This window comes from Ptiloglossa arizonensis, chromosome 1, assembly GCF_051014685.1.
Source record: "Ptiloglossa arizonensis isolate GNS036 chromosome 1, iyPtiAriz1_principal, whole genome shotgun sequence".
NCBI lineage: Eukaryota > Metazoa > Arthropoda > Insecta > Hymenoptera > Colletidae > Ptiloglossa > Ptiloglossa arizonensis.
Window position 1 is genome coordinate 11412315 of NC_135048.1, and position 21072 is coordinate 11433386.

Sequence of the window (21072 nt, forward strand, 5' to 3'; positions counted from 1 at the left end):
TGTTAATAACTTGTTTACCGTTAAAGTAAATTACACCGCAAAATTCCTACGATGTCTTCGCAAGTATATTAATTAGCACGAAAGGTACTCTTCCCTTAAAAAAAATCCCGAATACCATTTTTCGAGACACAAGAGAAACCCCCTTTAAGGAGAGCCATGCAGTTTGGACGAAACATACGCGCCCAGGCGGCGCTGGCACGGGCACACACGGACAGTTTCCCCGGTCCCCAGCCAGCATGATTCTTTTATTTTACTTTCGGCCGTGCTCCTGGACACGACGTACTCGATTTGACCCTCCGTCCCCAGCCGCATCTATTTCGCCCCCGTGGAAACAAAGAGGAAAAGTCTCGAAGAGGAGAAGGAGCGGAAAGAAAGGATAGGTGTCCCCCTTCTCCGACCAGAACGAAGAAGGTCGCATATGGTGCCTCCAACCCCGAAAGTTTCGCCGTTCTTAGGGGGTGGCTATCTTGCCTATCACCCTCCCCCGCGCTGGACTCTGACCCTTTTATCTTATCTCACGGCCGATAGATAAGCACCGACGATAAACCTGCCGGACGAAATGAAGGCACGGCCGGCGCGGATGCAGTCGCCATTCCTTAATTAAGTCCGGACGACCGTTTGTTCGGTTTATTGGCTTGTTTGCCCGCGTACTTTCTCTCCGCGACGAGGATGCTGCCCGGGAGAATACACTTCGCCGCTCGAGCGTTTCGCCGTTTACGGAATTGTTTCTCCGTCCTGTTCTATCGGTCTTCGCCTTTTGTTTCTCCCCAAAAGTCCTTGCCGCTCGAGAAATATTCCACGAAGCCGGGCACGAGGAGAAGGGAGACTAGCTGCGCGCAGCCATGACGAGGAATTATGCGCATTATGACGGAAAATCGCGACGCTCGCGTCAAACATGGGATAAACAAGACGCGGGAGTTCCGGAAGGGGTTTCCAAGTTTAGAACGATCTTCGTTAATTTCAGAATCTTTCGCGAACCGAATAACGTTATCGTAACCACTTGGAATATTTTCGTCAAAAATTTCTTCGTATTTTAACGCGCTTCAATTTCTATTGTATAGTTTCTTCCAGATTTGAAATTATTTGGTTGTTCGGAAAGTCACTTTGTTTTCCAAAATGGAGAATATACAATTTAATAAAATGTTTATAGACTCTAAAAAAATCGTTTCATTTTCACCAGAAAAAACGAAATGACTTTTCGAACGAACCAATAGAATATTCTCGTTTTACGTATATTATAGAATATACTTATTTTCCGTATATTATAGAATATACTTATTTTCCATATATTATAGAATACACTTGTTTTCCATGACAATGTCTCATCGTTCTTCGAGAACATTGAAGATGTCCGCTCGAATCGATCAAAGTGTCTCGTAATTTCTCAAAATTTGCCACTATCGTACGAGTAAATACATTCGGAAACTATCGAATTTCCCGAATCACGATCGATGAATTCGGGAAATTGGGGCCCGATCGCTCGCGGTCCAAAAGTTATTGCGCGCGTTTCGATATCACCGTTCGGCGAGGGGTGGAAAGAGGGGATAAAAAATGAGGGAAGGGGGGAGGGGGGGGGAAGAGCATAGGCGACCGGTAAAAGAGATACGAGATAGAGAGCAGCCGCGATGAAGCCGGTGAGGAGGGGTGTGGGGCGGAGAAGAAGAAGAAGACCCCATTACGTATTCCTGCGGCATCCCTCTTGATCTCCCCGCATTTTTATTGCACTTGCCGCCAGTAAGAATATGTTTTATTTATATTTCATATTTCTCTCCGTTGCTGCTCGGTTTCGTGACCACGAGAAAGCTTGATTCCTCGGATTTGCACAGGGTGACCACGGGATACCGAGAGATCGGTGGGGGGATCTCTGTTCTTTTATTTATTCTTTCTACTCCTAACCGTCCACTGCGTGCCCCGTAATTTCACCGACCCCCCCCCCAGTCCATCCACTCCCCAGCAGCCCCCCCCCCCTATTTCTCGAACTCCCCTTTTCAACCCCGGTACGAAATATTTTCGAGTCGACCGGTGTTTCACGTTCGGTGCTAGACACGTTGACACGGTTAAGGGAGAGGTTGACCCAAATCATTCGATGACGTCACACGACAACCCCCAACCCCCCACCCCCCTTCGCATTTCGGCTGATTAATTGGACGCCGTGAGCGGTGCACGGGTGGTAATTTATTGAAGTGCCAATCGTCGTTGTTGTTATTATGACCGCTGGTGTTATTTATCGCTTTCGGGTCGGAAGCAGAGAGGGCGCGATAGCCGAAGAAACAGCGTGACAAATTGGAAATTCGTGTGAAATGTAAACTGCACGAGCTGCGTTATTTGATTGTATCAATTCTACCGGTGTTTGTCCCGTTTAAGGGGGTAGTTCGGTATTTAGGGCTAAAAATTGACGGTTGTACGTCACTCTTTTTCCCTTGTCCTGGCAATTAATAGGTGTCTGCCTTGTGCAACGTGGCTCGGTGTTAATTATCGAACGAAACGCCGCGAAACCATAATCTTGTAAAGAAACGAAGGTACGAGACTACTTTGGTCAGAAATACTCGACCGTTTCTTTTTTCTTCTATCGAGTTTTATGAGAAATGAAAATATTCAATTTTTTTTTTGAGCGATGGTTGCTCGCTCTTTAGATAAATGGTTCTTTTGTAAGATATTCAAAGGAGGATGTTACAAAGTAGCAAAAATGTGGATGACTTTGATATCTAAGATATTAATGAAGTATCGTTTCACGGGTTCTAAGGAATTGTAAACTCACAATTATCTTAAATATGATAGGAAAGTTATTAAGGCGTAGATAAAATGAATTTCGTAGGGGGAAAATTTGAAATTATTGATTTCAAATGATCATAACTTCTAAACAAATGCGTGATATGCAAAAATTCAAGCTATTTTATAGATAAACACTAATATTTGTATTATAAATAAAAAAACTCTCAAAAATAGTAATTAAAAGTGATAAATTAAGATAATAGGTAACAGTATATATTTATTTTAGAAACTATGTTTGTAATTGTATTATAACTTGCATATAAAGCAAAATGTAACGTATTAAGAGCAAAAAATAATTATTATATTGTCTTTATTTCTTTAATTGATAGTTGTGTACTGAAATAATATTTAAGGGCGATATATGATACCTGGCAGAGTTGGGCATATATTTTGTTTAAGTATTATTGGATAGATGTAAAAGTAAACTTTCTTCAATTGTTGAACACATTTATAACTGCAAATTTGGCCACAGGGTTGTAGATTGTTTCAGACCAAACTTTTATACCCACAAACTTTTTCAAAATTATTTTACCGAAAAATTGGCACCTGAAGAAGAAATCAACGAAATATAACAATTATTTTCTACGTTCAATACAGTACTTTTCGTTTCAGAAGAAAGTTACAGTACAATTACAAACATATTTCGGAACAAATTATAATTAGATTATTAATTAATATTTCTACCACATTCTTTTATTTATAACACAAATATCAACCCCTTCGACTTCCATCGAATTTATATTAAATAACTGTAACTTTAAAATTCCTTTAAACCTATAGAATAACACTACCCAAAGTTCGATTACTTTATAACATTTTCCCAAATCAAAATTAAGAAAAAACCTCTCTAAAGTTTTAACATACATCTGTGAATATACAGTGTTCAGTTGAAAGTTTGATGGTATCAGGACTCGATTAGTTAAATTTTAGTTCTTTTCTTTTTTCTTTTGGAAAAATGTGAAAGAAATGTCCTTAATTAATTTGTTTCGCCAGCAATAGATTCGTCGCGGGGTGTTGCGGTTGAGCTCGAGTGAAATGTTTTTCTAGATGGAATAACAGTCCGCGCGCGGAAAAAGAGTTAAATCTTGCCGAAACGTCGCGCAGTCAGCAGCGCGTAAAGCTCGTCCGGTGCTTTGTGACTCTCGTGAGGGGTGTTACACGCAATTTGCCCGCACTTTCCAGTAATGACTTCGTGGGACCCCTTCGACATATTTTATGGGCATCGTGCTAGGTGTGCATAACTTACAGTCCAGTGGCTGAACTTACGGACAACGCGATCTCTTGTCGAGTGTGAAACGACGGGACACTGGAAAAGAAGAAACGAGTCGCGTTCTGCGATCGTAAAACTGCGAGACACCGACGTATGGAAGATACGTATTACCCCATTAAATCTTTACAGATACATATATGTATACAGTTTAAACGCGAGTTACTTTATCGTGAAAAGAATACCGTGAAACGTGTTTCTTAACATATCTTTTTCACGCTTTCAAAAATGCCTGATTCGTGTCAGGGAGACGAATGTGTCGAGTCTTATTATCTCTATCGAACATTTTTAATTACAACTTTTGGAGCATTATTTACTTATCAAGATTTTCAGTTATCCTAAGGGCCCTCTTTAGGTAATTTTCACAATAGAAACGTGTATTTATTTTTTATTTCTATTGTAAAAATAATTCGCAGAGAAGGCTCGTAGCGATGTAAAACGTTTTTACGTAATGCTCCAAAAGTTAGAATTACATTCTGATTCAACGAAGAATATGTATGCTCGGTATTGTTATTTTAATAATTTGTATACGTAACAAATTTTCCGTGCACCAAGGGATCTTTCTTCAAACGAGTGAACTTGTTGACAAGTAACATTTTCAATCAATAATTGATACCTATACTTACGTGTACCAGGTTGTTCAATAAGTTTTATCGTTTTTTCTATTGTAAAAAAATACTGACACTTCAATGTCGACAAATCTACATGAGACTTCACACATGTTCATCAAACAGTAGTATCATATTTAGAAAAATAAAACGACAAATCTAATAGCTCCATTTCTTATCGAGCAACTTATTACATAGGATCGTTACTTAGCTGTCTATAATTTTTATAAACATATCGCTACGAGGGGCAAATAAGACATATAACGGGTAAATTTAAACATTCGACTCGTATCATTCTTACAACAACATTTATACCCAACCTATCTTGTACGCATGGAAAAAAATGCATTTTTTAATTTCCCGAATATCTTATTAATTACAATTCGGGAAATTCATTAGTTTCTAAACATATTTATTCGTATAATAGTGGCAAATTTTGAAAAATTAAAAGACACTTTGGTCGTTCGAGCAGATACCTTCAATATTCTCGAAGAACGACGAAACATTTTCATATCCGGAAAACAAGTATATTGTAATTTTAAATCCGGAAGAAATTATTGGATTGTTCGGAAAGTCATTTCGTTTTCCAGAATGGAGAATATATGATTTAATAAAATGTTTATATACTCTAAAAAAAATTGTGTTTCATTTTCAGCAATAAAAACGAAATGATTTTCCGAACAACCCAATATATAATAAAGATTAATTTTTAATACTTTCCGGTGTTGATCCGGGGCCTATTTCTCGTCGACTGCCACGAAAGAGTTAGCCGCACAGGTTAAAATTTTGAAATTCTTCCATTATACATTTTGACTGCTCACCACCGCCATGTGTTTCTAGAAATACTATACAAGCTGCAATACTATGCTTATGCACACGATACCGTGGACGAGTAAGTACAGATAGAATTGATTGTACTAATAGCAACAATTTTTCACGAAATTTTCAAAAACTAAGAGCAGCGGTTGTGTATGTATATGTACAGGGAAAAGTTATTCAAAATCTTCATTCTGACAACATATTTAAATTTTATAAAAATCGGTAAGGTATACCTTTTGCGCACAATTACCAAATTTTAAATATTGCTATAAAGATCCTGGTCTAAACGTTTGAGCCACAGTGCTCAATATATATAAAAATAATACGTAGCTAAAGTACGTACACGAATACATACATACATACGTACACGTGTAAAAAACAAGACGCGGGTAAAAGAGTTGTAACCTAACTTCGTACGTATGAATTTTGAGCTCGAGTTGGAGTTTAATCGTACTCCAATCGTTGCGATAATTCGATTTCAAGATGATCGCGGTATCGAGAATGTTGACGGCTTACAGTTAATACTTACTTGTTACATTCCGAAAATTTGTCTTCGTAAGAATCAGTCACCTGAAGTACCACGTTCGTAAACATTAATCGACGGTCGAGCAAGGGTGAGCCGTTCAACGGAGTATTCCTACCGCGCAGCACGTTATCATTAAGATATACATCATAACCGTGTGAAAACGCGAGGATTCCTCGTCAGGATCGTTCGGCGAAGGTACGTGAGCTGAAAATGCTCACCGAGCTGAGTAATTTCATCGCGTATACGTGATGCGGCTCCTCGGTCGTCCTACGCTCCTGGCGATACGGTAGACTCTCGCGTGTTCTTACTGGACGCACACACGTGAGCAGAGCGTACGCATGCGTGGGAATTTCGGATAATTTGATAAGGATTCATGTCAGTGCGAGATGCTCCACGGAGGTACAGAGTGAAATTCCTTATTCCAGTCGCACGCGAGCTGGGATGGCTTTTAAATTCCGTGGGCCCCTTTGATGGGGGCCGCTTTCGAAACTCCGGCACAACAGCCACGTAAATCAGAAGTTTGATACGTTGGACCGACCGGGAAGCATAAATCACGGTAGAAATTATATTCCCTCGAGGAGACGTGTCTTCTCTATGAAGGTCACCGGAACAACTTTGGTATTAAGCCCGAGGAACTCGACCGTTCCACCTGTCCAATCCTGTTTGTCGTAAAAATTATGGTTCTGCAGAGGGATCTGTTTGGAATATGATTCTGTAAGAAATAGCCGCTCTCGTGTAGGCAAGTCACCACTAGAAAAAATGAAAATAGATTTAAATTCTCGATCGTCGAATTTTGATTTACACGATGAGATTCGACAACTTACGCGGAAAATAATTAAAGAAAATGTCACCAAGTGACGGGATAAGGTTTCAATTTTTCGCGCGTTTAGTTTTGTTACACACAATGAATGCAATGTAAGCTTAACCGCGCAATTATTATTTCTCAAGTTACTGCGAGAGATTCTCAACCATACACTCGTGGTATCGTAGTCACATGGGTAATCAAAGTTTGAACGGAATAATTAGATACAAGAATTGTTAACTCATATTTTCGTTCGTAACTTTTAATCTATTAATTTGACTAATTTAGCGCTATAAAAATATAAAAAGCTATTCGGAGCAATGGAATTTAAAAAATGTGGTTGACAAGTTGAAAATCGTTACTGCGGTATATATCGATATAAGAGAAAACGCGGGAAAGGCGCGTGCTAATACAGGATATATGTCAAATATTTTATGTTATGTTAATCGGTGCTAATTGATGCTCGTGATTTGTGTAATTACTGCAGTGATTGGATTCGTCATTTATAATGTGATGAAAATAAAAATTGAAGACTGGAATGAGGAATACAGGTGCGTGACCGTACACGTGACAGTTAATAGTGTGTGAGGTTATGTTAGGTTGTAGCTGTTTTGTAGATACATAATATTTTCATGTTTAATTTGCATGACACTTAACGAATTTTAATAAAGAGATGTTTTAAAGTAGCAATTTTATCTTTGTTTTTTAAAAGAATGTTTAACATTCTATAAAGTCCTGTTTGAAGCAATCTAATATGTTGTACACATTTATTTTAATAGAATGAATAAATTGAGCTTGAAGAAACGTTTGCCAATCCAGAAAACTAAAGGTGAAAGTGAATCTCTGCACTGTTCACCAGAGATTATTGAAGTATCATCGGACGAGAGCAATACTTCAAAGAATGGAGTAATAGACAATGATGAATTATCGGAAGTAGAAATAGCCACAAATAAGTATTATAATGAAGATACATTAGAGAAATTTCAAAAGTCTACCGATAGTGTAGCATCTGATGAAGATGAAGGTGATTATGTATTCGCATCTTCTTCAAAGCCATTGGCCAGAACTTCAATGTTCAGGTGGAATCAAAATATAAGTCTGGAAAGAAACAATTTGAAAAAATATAATGATAATGAATGTGATGAGTCTGATATTTCTGATTGTGACAATATGGGTCTAAACTCGTATCGTTCTATTCATAAACGTACACACGTGGAAAAGAGCAGTACAATAAAATACGATGACGATTATAACTCTGAAGATTCAAATTTATTTCATCCCAATCAAAGTAAGAAGTTTAAGGGTTCTAATGATACTGAGCTTTCAAGTGTAAGTGAACCCAAGGAAGATGATTTGCCTGAAGTACAAATAAAATACGAGCAATTGATATCAGGAATCAAGGTGAAACTTCCAGTAAAACCGTACTCGTGTCAAATTGCTGTAATGAATAAGGTAATGAATTACCTAATTGTATTACTAAATTGTAAAAGTAACAGTAGTATTTGTTACTAATAAATAGTTGTAATGTTTGCAGCTCATACAGGGTTGCGTGAAAAAAGAAAATTGTCTGCTGGAGAGTCCAACAGGAACTGGAAAGACACTGGCTCTCCTTTGCAGCGTTCTGGCATGGCATGATCACCATATTGGTGAGTCAGTAATATTTTTACATTATGTATTGTACAATGTTGCATTTCTGAAAATTAATCCTAGAGTAGTCTGACTAAAAATTGTAATATATTTGATCTCAAAAGTAATTTCTTTAAATTAGCGATATATACTTTTTTCGTTATGTGTTAGAATTTTCTGATTATTGAATAAGCCTTACAAATACATTAAAAGCACATAAACTGCATTACACAAATTTACTAATCTTTTTATATTTTTTTCTAACTAATCTTATTTCATATGTAATAACTTTTGACTTGATATAAAAAAGTGCAAAATAATTAAGGTCAAAAATATGCTTGTGTCTAACAAGCATAACACATACATTTTTATATTACATTGTCATGATTGATTTTGACAAATATCTTATCAAATACATTTATCTAAAAAATGTACAACAATATTTTGTAAAATATTTACAAATATCTTGACAATAACATATCGTCTACTCGCGCGCACACGCGCGTGTATGTATGTGTGTGTAAATTTTAACAAGTATACTTACCTTGACCAGAAAAAATGGACATGTTCTTTTGGTGTATAGTGGACAACATTGTCTCTTTAATTTTCAATAGACAAAAATTAGTATACGAAACACTATATGTTTATTAATTGTAGATCAATGTTTGTAGATTGGGATGTATTTGAACATAGATCTTGTGGCTTAATAAGCTCCAAAATAGTGTAATAGCTACATACAACGTTCTCTTCAAGAAATTAAAATTGACCACCAAATTTCCAAAAAATATCTCAAATTAAAAGCTACACATTTTATTTCAATAATTAATCATTGGAGGTAACGGTATGGGTTAATTTCTACCTATTATCTTGTATAAAGATATATATACACATATATGGCTGTACATTAATAGTACCCCAACATTAATAGTAGGGGTGGTGTTGGAGGAGGTCCGACCACTCCCATAAGATTTCAAACAAGTCTGTAAATATTCGATGAGCCAAGCACACTTGAATTATTTCAAAACAGACACTGTGGGTCTTGTTTTCGTTTATTTAACCAAGTGACTCGTGGTACCCTCTGTTTGGTTTTCTCGATGATCACGTGACAGCCGATCGTTACTCGGGATTGCGAGTCGATGGCAGCCGTCGCTTTTCACAAGAATTTCGTGTCTCGCGAATTTTCCAAATTAGATGCGAGCCCTCCGATGCAGCGTCGGCTTTATTAAACTTCCGTCGAGTTCCCTGACGTTCCCTCGTCAGAACTTTAAAAACTCTTCCAGACAATTTCTTAACGTGTCACGGCGACATCCGCCGCCCGCGGAAAGATGCAAAACGATCGCATCGAGTAATTCTTGCGTCTAAATTGGCCGCTGTCTCCTGCTAGCGGAAACTTCCGACGCGTTCGAAACTTTGCGCGAACTTATTCCTCTTGCGATGGCCGTTCGCGTTGTCATCGCGAATACGAGGAGAATTCTTGACAATTTTTTAAACAACGTCGATGTCCTGTACTGTTTCGTATCTATAACGATCCTGAAACGAACGTGTGGTCGATTCATCGTAAAACAAATATTTCGACCACTATTCTCTTTTTATCGCAAAATCGCCCAATATGAAAGTTGTCTGCAAATTTTCCATAGAATCTATAGCGACCAGAAATTACAAAACACAATTTTGTTTGTCTGTTCGTTATCGCGGAGTATTCATATGTTAGTCAGTTAGGAGCTAACCGCAAAATGTACAATATCTCGTTTACTCTTGGTTTTAAAGAAGAAATGCGTACGACGAAAACGATTGAAAGTCAAATACGAAAGTTTCTTTATTACGTACCGATTTTTTATAGAATAAACTGTAACCGTGATATCGACTCTACTTTTATGTTTACTACTATACGAGGCAGTATGGTAAGAAAACTCTGTTCATTTGTGATTCAGAAATCGAAACGGACCACATTAGACAGCGATGAATTAATTTCTCTATTCGAAGAATATTTTCTATCTCGGTAAACGTCGGATAACTCGGCTAGTTCGTAAATAATCCCCTGTAACGCAGAAGACTGTCCCCGATCGCGAATAAGTATAAAACTAAAATTTTCCCCGATCGAAACTATTTCCTGCGACAGTCGTGCGGCGTCTGCTTTGTATTGGTCGTCTGTACAAGGCATGAAGCGTATAATCAAGGACTTTCAGTCGCGGACGAGAACATTAAAGAAGTTCTCTGTTGTCCTCCAGCGGAGCCGGTGAACCGCCTATTAGGCATTCTCAACCGTCATATTAATTTAAATTATTCAACCGTTCGCCATTTCCTCCGCGCGGGTTCCGTGTGCGTCGCGTGCATGTCGCTAATTGCCGGCGATTCGCGCGCAATTTCTAAACAATTAGATTCGAAGTTCGCGTCGCAATACTCGTCCTTGGCGGTACCAGGTCGCGGATGGCGACGCGGACGTAGGAGGGCGATAAGTCTTTTTGGCGAACCGCTCGACGGAAACGTAATTTCGCGGGATAGCGGCCTCGATACCGAGTTCGAGTTATTATTTCGCATTTGCATAATACTTTTCCCTCCTTTGTCGCAGTGCTTGCGCAACGGAAATGATAATTCTTCAGGGTTGCAGAGACCGGCTCCGAAAGTTTTTTCGCCGAACTTTGCCCGTCTCTTACGGGATGTTATGTCAGGAGTTTCGCAGAAGGTGTTAATACTGTTTTTTTTTTTCTTTCTTTTTACTTTTTATGTTTTCAAAAGACGATACTTGAGGATGCAAGTTAAGAGGGTAACGTGAATTGCTAGTGTATCTGGGTAGATGGTGTTTAGAGAACGAGTGGTGAAACACGAGGAATATATTCTGTTGATTGTAATGGTAGAAAAATATCGTGAAATATTGCATCGTAGATCCATTTTCATGTTACAGACCTTGAAAGTTGTACAGTAGTGAAAAGATGAGAGTACTGAATGAACTATCAAGCATGTAAATATTATTTAATATTCCTCGCCGAAATTTGCCCGTCTCTTACGATGTTATATCAGGTGTTTCGCAGAAGGTGTTAACACTGGTTTTTCTTTTCTCTTTTTTTACTTTTTATCTTTTCAAGAGACGATACTTGAGGATGCAAGTTAAGAGGGTAACGTGAATTGCTAGTGTATCTGGGTAGATGGTGTTTACAGAACGAGTGGTGAAACACGAGGAATATATTCTGTTGATTGTAATGGTAGAAAAATATCGTGAAATATTGCATCGTAGATCCATTTTCATGTTACAGACCTTGAAAGTTGTACAGTAGTGAAAAGATGAGAGTACTGAATGAACTATCAAGCATGTAAATATTATTTAATATTCCTCGCCGAAATTTGCCCGTCTCTTACGATGTTATATCAGGTGTTTCGCAGAAGGTGTTAACACTGGTTTTTCTTTTCTCTTTTTTTACTTTTTATCTTTTCAAGAGACGATACTTGAGGATGCAAGTTAAGAGGGTAACGTGAATTGCTAGTGTATCTGGGTAGATGGTGTTTACAGAACGAGTGGTGAAACACGAGGAATATATTCTGTTGATTGTAATGGTAGAAAAATATCGTGAAATATTGCATCGTAGATCCATTTTCATGTTACAGACCTTGAAAGTTGTACAGTAGTGGAAAGATGATAGTACCGAATGAACTATCAAGTATGTAAATATTATGTAATATTTCTTAGATAGGGCAGTGGAATGTTTCATAGTTATCATTTGATATTGAATAATGATAAAAACGATAGTAATGGCTGGTGATTTCGGGAACACTTTGTATATTATACTTTTCAAACTTTGTTTAAATGTCACTAAATTTCTGTAAATACATCTTCTAAACTGCTTCCAGAAAGAAAATTTATAACCTCTTTCAGAGGGAAAATATAAATAGACTCCATATTAGAATTGCAAATAAATTTGCATGCATTTTTGAAGCTTTTCTAAATGTTAATCGATGCTAGTTGATACGTTTCTCAAATTGTAGGAATTTTATATTTTGAATTCAGTATTAAATTGTTTCTTTGAATTAATGTATTAATTTAAACGGTTGAATAAATATTTTTAATGCTTCACCAGTTTAATTTCATCCAAGGTAAGATCTAATCAGTACTCTGTGAATACTATAGTTTTATCTAATACTTTTGCTATTTGTACACAAAATGACCGTAGTCTATCATCAATTGTTTTGTGTCTTATCGAGCACAAGAGTCGCGTCGCAGACGGTCCATTGTCTCTTCGAAAATTTCTCGAGGGTGGCAGAATCAGTCGCGATGATTCAGAAACTCTTCAGGGGGTTGCATATCACGACACTCGATCTTAATATTCGATCTTCTAACGAAGTCTGTCTAGTCTAACTTACATACTATTTCATTATGATACACATTCGAGGCATGTACACGTAAGACTGTTCATGAAGTTATACTCTGAATCAGATCGTCTTCTAAACTTCGTTTGAACCGATTATTATTTCATCTTGTTTCTCAATCTTTATCGTTCGAATATTTAATGTAAATTTAAGTAAATATATACATTAGAATTATTTCTCTCCTGTACTATCCTATTGTATTTTCCAGCAGAACATTTCCAATGTAATAAATATTACAACAAAAATTCGTGTAATTGTTAAATTGTTACAAATTGTGCATTCTTGGGACAATGCAATAGTCTTCTGTCCTACACGATATTTATTTATTTTTACTAACCAATTTAATAACTCCTGAATACTTTGCAAATTTCGTATAAACTTCATATGTGTATACCAGCAAGAATATTAGAAGCTTAAATTTTAATTCAAACTTGAGCATTGTTAACAATCCGGCAACTGGTTACTATCATTGTTATTGTTTAGTTACATATATTTCAGACTACCTGACAGTCCCGTCAGCTCGCACCTAGATCTCCATGTCAAAGAGTATAAACTTCATTTGTGTATACCAGCAAGAATATCAGAAGCTTAATTTTAATTCAAACTTGAGCATTGTTGGCAATCTGGCAATTAGTTAATTAATCATTGTTATTGTTTAGTTACATATATTACAGACTACCTGACAGTCCCATCAACTAGATCCCCGTGTCGAAGAGTACTAAATTTCGCGATGAGAATATCAAAATCGAAATCTCGAGGTGCCTAATCGTGGTCGATGGTTCGTTTGTTCCTAAACGGGCGAACGCCTGTGACAAACCAGCCCCCATAATCTGGCAAACTAGCGAATAATATCGGAGATTTCCTGAAATTTCCATAACCACCCTGTCGGGGGGCCATCGCGTGCCATTTCGTGGCTCGCGTTGAATTAAAACGTTCCCCGACGTTAACGTCGAATTTGCGTGCAACGACGACGACGACGACGAGGACGATGGCGACGACGACGACGACGACAACGACAACGTCTTTCTCTTCTTTCTCGTCCATGACGACGATACGTGGCTTGCGGAACGCGTGTCGTTCCGCTTCCGGAATCACGGACGGATCCCTCCGTGGCTTCATCCTCCGCCTCTTTTACCTTCTCTCGTAACGTCCACGCAGATCTGGAATTATCGAGCACGCAAAACCCTTTTCCGCTCGGAGGTTTCGAACGTCCCTCCCTCCTCCACCGAGAAAGGAAATCCTGGTATTAATTGGTACCTTGGTACCCTTCCAACAGGAGCGTATATCACTGCCGGACGTTTTGCTGGTTTTCCTTTCTAGCCACCACCTGATGCCCAAATTATATCGTTCCGGGATCGTGAAAATTATTTATCTGGATAATTGATAAATAAATAGTTACGTTTATTTGCTTCGTTCTAATAAATGAGTGTATCTTATTTGATCGTGAAGAGAAAATTTGTACGAGGATAAATTTATCTTCAATGGAGAGGTTTCGGATCTCTTTGGGGAAAATATGAATTTTAATTGTGAAAAGCATTGAGAATCAAATTCGAGCATTTGTTCCTGTTACGTTCGCTTGTATCGTTTTGTATCATAAGCGTCTTAACTGTTTAAGAATTTTTTGGTAATTGTTATTGATCTGAAACGTACCCACGCGTGGCTGTTGTTTCAATTTAAATTTTCAATATACTTCACGGTTCAAATTTACACTTCTCCGTTTTCCCCCTCGTAAAAGTGAAGTCTGCTCTTTACCATTGAAAAAGACACACCCTGCGTGCGACCAGTGATCTGGTTTAATATTCGAGCGCGTAATAAAAGAACCAGAAGTACAGATAGACGAGTCGCGGTTTACGTTGATTTCGGGGCTCGTGTCGCACGACACTCGATACGCTTTGTAGTACGCATTCGTAATTAGGCGAACTGGGGACTCGATTAGCGTTAGTCATGACAACGAAACCCTGGCTCGAGCGTAGACTCGTTGCACGATATCCTCTTTTTCTACCGGTTATAATTCGTTTTTTTTTTATGCTTTAAACCTGGCACTGTCACGCTCCGCTCGGGAGTCGAGTGGTACTGCTAGCCACCAATACTGTAAACTTCGTGCTGGTTCGAGAGCCGAATATACCAGGTTCACGAATCGGATATACCATATCGAGAAGGAATAAAAAATTAGGTCGAAACGAGCCCTCGATGACCATAGACGTCTCTTTCTACCTTTGAATTCCACGATAGGTATAAACCAATGATTTTCGAACATTTTGTAAATCGTTTCTCTAAAAAGAAAAAAAGTATCTGCGTTTTGGATAAGTGGAAGGTTTAAAATGATGCAAACAAAATATATACTATAATTTGTTAAACTTTGATGATCGATTAATGAAAAAAAAAGAAAATGTTTAAATTGTCCACATTTTTTTATATTAATAATTTTCTCTCGTACTTCCTTCAGGATGTAAGATACTCCTTGTTTTGATAATACTGATATAAACATTTCCTGGAAGACCAAGCTCGCGAGGAAAGTGGAATTGCAATTCAACTTTTGATAGATTGTTAAAGCAACTTCGTGACGATTATGTTTGACTTGCTGCTTTGGTAGACCTCAAAACCTGTTTCCCGCAATTACCCTAGAATTCGCAGAAGTGAAATGCAGGAAAGAGTATTATTCTGAAGCACCTTGGAAATGCAATCAAACTTTTGCGCGTTCGTCGGTCTGAGAACAGGACAATTCGATGATTGGGGTAGGCACGATCCTCAACAGGAAAGTACGCGGTTGAAAACAATTTGCTTTGCTACGTTTGGTAATTAGCGCAGGGTACTCTGATCGAAAGTACGATGGGTTCTTAGCAGTGTTTCTAGATCAATTTTGGAACAGAGCGGAGTGACCCTTACGATTTATTAATATTAGACAAAATTAAATTATTGGAATCTTGGAACTGTGTTCAGAAAATAATGCAAATAACGAATCTGGAAATACCAAATCCAAGTTCTGTTCACGAGAAATCGTTTTACCGAGGTTTAATGCCTAGAAAATGATAACAATATTAGCTCGATGAAACTTATTGACATGCCAATTGATTCTGTGGTTTATCAGTTAACAACGAATAATCAGCATCTCAAGTTTCAAGTAGAGTAAATGATCAATGTTTACTAAAGATCTCCCAAAAGTTTTACGATCACAGGACTCGATCGTTCGATTAACCCTTACCACTCCTATGTCGAGTGTGACTCGACATCACATTTCTTACATCAACTCCAATGTCAAACTAGACTCGACATTGTACAACCACTTTACTATTTAATATAAATGAAAAATATATTTGTTACATATTCTGCATTGTTACAATACAATATTTTATTGAGATTCCCTTTCTTGATCTGTTTTATAAATTAAGGAGTTGTTGGTAGGTAGAAAAATTAATTAAAGAGTGTAAAGGGTTAAAGCACTCTCTTTCAGCTTGTTAGGAGCTCGAGATCGAGCTGAGATAATTTGACAGAGTGAGAAACAAGGGATGGCTTTGTGACAATCTAACAGAGACTATTGCATATTTGGAAAATAACACAAAATTCAGAAAGTGGGTAACTCGAGGATCGAGCACAGTGGTTCTCAAGTTCGCAATCATTCATGATTGTCTCGAGTCTCGAATTATTCAATAATTACTTCTCTTGTGTATTATTCCTTTGTATTTTCCAGCAGAACATTTTCAAAGTAACAAATATTAAATAAAAATTCGTGTAGTAAATAATACACGATATTTATTTATTTGTACTAATCAATTTAATAACACCTGTATACTTTACAAAATTCATATATACTTCATATACTAGATTGTTCAATAAGTTTTGAATTAAAATTAAGATTTCTTGCTGGTATACATAATAGGTTGTTCAATAAGGTGTATCGTTTTTCCATTGTAAAAAAATACTATGACACTTAAAACTTTGAAAAACTATAAATATACGAACGAGTCGACAGATCAATATGAAACTCCACACATGTTCATTAAACAATAGTACCATCTTTAGAAAAATAAAACAACGAACCTAATTGCTCCATTTCTTATCGAACGAAAATATTTATTGAGCAACCTACTAGTATTATATATACCAACAAGAATATCAAAATGTTAATTTTAATTCAAACTTAATCATTATCGAATACAATCTAGCAAACAATTGCCATCGTTGTTATTATCGTCTGTCCTACACAATATTTGTTTGTTTATCGTTCGTTGTCTCGAACAATAATACCATCTTTAGAAAAATAACACAACGAACCTAATTGCTCCATTTCTTCTCAAACAACAAAACTTATCTAGCCACCTATTATATATACCAGCAAGAATATCAAAATATTAAATTTAATTCAAACTTGATCATTATCGAATACAATCTAGCAAACAATTGCCATCGTTGTTATTATCGTCCGTCCTACGCAATATTCGTTTGTTTATCGTTCGTTGTCTCGAACAATAATACCATCTTTAGAAAAATAACACAACGAACCTAATTGCTCCATTTCTTCTCAAACGACAAAACTTATCTAGCCACCTATTATATATACCAGCAAGAATATCAAAATGTTAATTTTAATTCAAACTTGATCATTATCGAATACAATCTAGCAAACAATTGCCTACCGTCTATCCTACGCGACATTTGTTTGTTTCTCGTTCGTTGTCTCGAACCGAGCGATCGTCAGCGATGGTCACAGCAGTCCGAAAAGTTTCACGTGCCTGGATCGCTTCGATCTCGCGATCGAACGTACGGCGCAACGCCGACAGCAAGTTCGAAGAGTAATAGCGAGCTCCTTGGAGTCCAAGTGCGGCGGTTTTCCAGCTCGCAATGATTTACGAGCGCCTCGAGTCCCGTGCAGGGCATTAATCAACGATCGCTAAAAACCACGGGACGTGTCCCGCGCAATTATCGTGGAATCCGCAGAACGAAATCGTTCGTAGAAAAGGCGGAGCGTGATGCGTCGCGGGCGAACGGCAGAGACAGCGTGCGGGGGTGTGGGTGGTGGAGATCGAGAGGGGCCTGGGGAATATAAATTTCGAAAGTTTATCGCGGAATCGCATGCCGACTAATGTCACTTTATTACAGCGGCGAATAGACGATGTCGACGTTGGGAGACAGAGGTTCGCCCCGAACGAGTTCGAAATAACCGACAGTCTGAGGAGGCCCGTTGCACGGCCAGGAAACTTGGCAACTTGGTAATAATTATCGGTGAACTGGAGGTGGAATTGTGTATACGTATACGTATATATGCACATATATATATATTGCGTACCGAATTGTCGACCTCGTCGTCGCCGTTAATCGTCCTTGTGCCTCAGCATGCGACAACTCCGCGGATTATGCAGCCCTACGTGCTCTTCTGGGACGTTCTAACATTAATAATGGGCTTCGGTTCCGAGGATCACGGGCGACGGAAGTACCAATACCGGTACCATCGTTGGAAATCGAACCCAGAAAGAGGCCAACCTGCTTTTTCGTACAGTTCGCGAAAGCTTTGGATTCTTGGGAGATGAATGGTCTTATTTTGGAGCTACGTTCCGTCTAGTTAGTTTTTTCGTTTAGGATAGTATTCGGGGGTTTATTGACTTTTTAAATGGTGGAACTAGGTTGGATGCAATCGGTTGGCTGCTCAAGGCCATTTCCCCTCTATTTTCAAACACGACTCTCACTTTTATTCCGAACGGACGTCACCGTCTTGTATCTTTGAGGAAGATCGTGTGTCGTTGCGTATGGATGAGAGTTATAGTCGTTGAATACACAAAAAGTATTGCGAGTTTAGCGTTTCAATGGCCCTGAGCGACCGATTGATTTTATTTTGACCGCAATACGGAATTCGTTGCAACTTTGAAACGATCAGGAGTTATTTTCGCTTTTGTTTAACTTTTTTAGGTGTAATAGGTTTTTTTTATCTTGTGTTAGGTGGTACAGGGGGAATAGTTACCGTTGATTATTTTTATTTATATTAAAAGTAATCAGAAAGACACGAGTAATAATATAACAAGGTAGACAAACGTTGTATTAATGGTAAATCCTCGGTGACCTTGAACGGTTATTCATTTTCTAACGTACATTTGTATTAACACAAGGAGTCACGTAGCATGTCAATGATACCTGAATAAAAATTCAATTTCAACTTTAAAATTTCAAAATACAGAAATATTGAAGAAAGTATAGTTTTACGATATAGATCAGAATGGTGCAAATCGGATTCGAGATTCGTGGGAAAATTTTACACGAAATCGACTTAGTTGTGCGCCATACCAGGGAGTCGGTAATGGAAAACAGTGAAAACGTTGACGTCGAAATGAAGGTAAAAATAGAATCCGTTACCTCTGAAATGGAATATTTCATCGGCAGCGAAAATGTTTTTCTCCGGTCGGTTTTGAAGTTGCACAACATTTTTGTGGGATTACGTTTCTTGTTGGAGGCGTCTATCTCTGAGAGATTTTTTTTCTGGAAAAGTAACACCGATTTGCGAAAGGGCGAAGAGAAGTAGAACACGAGGGGTCAGTGATTTGGAAATGCAATTTTTTGTCGGGAACCGCGAGATATGAAATTTTAATTCACGTTCAAACGATCATCTCATCTTATCAAAAGGAAACTGAACCAAATACAACTATCGGATTGTTTCCACTTAAAACTCAGTCTAGGTAAAGTATTCTTTGTTGCAATTGACTAGAGATCCTAAAAGTTATCGCATTTTGTTTTAAACTGCATTTCTATTATAAAACTAGATCGTCGGTTCAATTTAAATCTTCTACAGACGAAAGATCGTTCGTAAAACGATGAATTCTAAACTATCAATGACTATTCTTTTCTAATTATCCCGAAATTCGTTGTAAAATCGAATTCGACTCGCATGACTAGGAATCGCAATTCGATGGGTCGAGATCAATTTCAAACCGATGCAATCAAAAGGAAACTGAATCAAATACAACTATTTGGATTTTTCAAATTATTTCCACTTAAAACTCAGTCTACGCGAAGCATCCTTTGTTGCAATTAACTAGAGATCCTAAAAGTTACCACATTTTGTTTGAAATTGCATTTCTATCATAAAACTAGATCGTTGGTACAACATAAATCTATTCAATTCACAAACGAAAAATCGTTCGTAAAACGATGAATTCTAAACTACCAATAACTATTATTTCTCAACTGTCCCGAATTTCGTTGTAAAATCGAATTCGACTCACATAACTAAGAATCGCGATTCGATGGGTCGAGATCAATCTCAAACCGACACGATCCAAAGAAAACTGAACCAAATACAATTATTTGTAATTTTCATATTATTTCCACTTAAAACTCAGTCTACGCGAAGCATCCTTTGTTGCAATTAACTAGAGATCCTAAAAGTTACCACATTTTGTTTGAAATTGCATTTCTACCATAAAATTAGATCGTTGGTACAACATAAATCTATTCAATTCACAAACGAAAAATCGTTCGTAAAACGATGAATTCTAATCTACCAATTCCTTCCCAACAGTCCCGAATTTCGTTGTAAAATCGAGTTCGACTCGCACAACTAAGAATCGCGGTTCCGTGTACGCACATATCACCAGTTCATTTTCCCGGTGTTCTCGCCACTTGGCTTCTCAGCCCCCGTAATAATCTCGCGGCGATCGCTAGCAACGAGCACGAGCCCCGACGAGAAATCGGTTTCGATCTAACGTTGCCCCGGTTCTGTGCGATCCGCGAAAGGAGTGCGCGGAAAAAGGACACGAACGATCGGGATAGCAAAGAGTGAAAGAGAGACGCGAAGAACGGTAGTTCAGGAATGGTGCAGGGCTACCCGCAGAGCACGCTACTTGCTGTGGCAGCTTCACGAAGGAAAGACAAAGGAGGGCCCACGCTTTCATCCGTGCCGACATTAAGGTACCTACCGTATACGCCCTTTTGGGACACAATAAGGTCCGCATGCGGGTCCAACGGATCTCACGTCTTCTACGTACGCATACGGTTTTCTTCACAATGAGAATCTCTCTCTTTCTCCTCGACTCCCCTTCCATCCTGTCCTCCTCCTTCCATCTCTTCTTGCGTCTCTATCGTTCGATCTCTTTTCTGCCTCTTGCCCTCGTTTTGCTCTCTTTCGATTTTTCTCCCCGCTTTGTGTCTTCTTTTAGTTTCGAGCTTGCTTCGTTTCTTCCCCCACCCCTCCATACTGTTTCTTGCCTCTCTGTTTCGCAGCGCCTTTCGTTTCGGTTTCCTCTCGTATCTCTCGTTTCGGAGTGTCGTTGGTAATTCCTTCGTTTGGGAATCATTCCCGTATCGATCG

At 38.2% G+C, this 21072-nt stretch overlaps 1 protein-coding gene across 2 annotated transcripts in view; it reads left to right on the forward strand.

Annotated features, from left to right (window-relative positions):
* The window catches only part of LOC143155172 (Fanconi anemia group J protein homolog), a 174612-nt gene that overhangs the window by 72352 nt on the left and 81188 nt on the right, over nucleotides 1-21072 (forward strand). Inside the window, exons 1-3 of one of the 2 annotated variants that reach the window (XM_076327608.1) lie at nucleotides 7061-7345; nucleotides 7574-8246; nucleotides 8329-8440. In XM_076327608.1, the coding sequence (XP_076183723.1) occupies nucleotides 7254-7345; nucleotides 7574-8246; nucleotides 8329-8440 (877 nt within the window). In that variant the 5' untranslated portion in view covers nucleotides 7061-7253. Of the gene's footprint in view, nucleotides 1-7060; nucleotides 7346-7573; nucleotides 8247-8328; nucleotides 8441-21072 lie in introns of those variants that run through there. The other variant, XM_076327617.1, reaches the window with a different exon arrangement.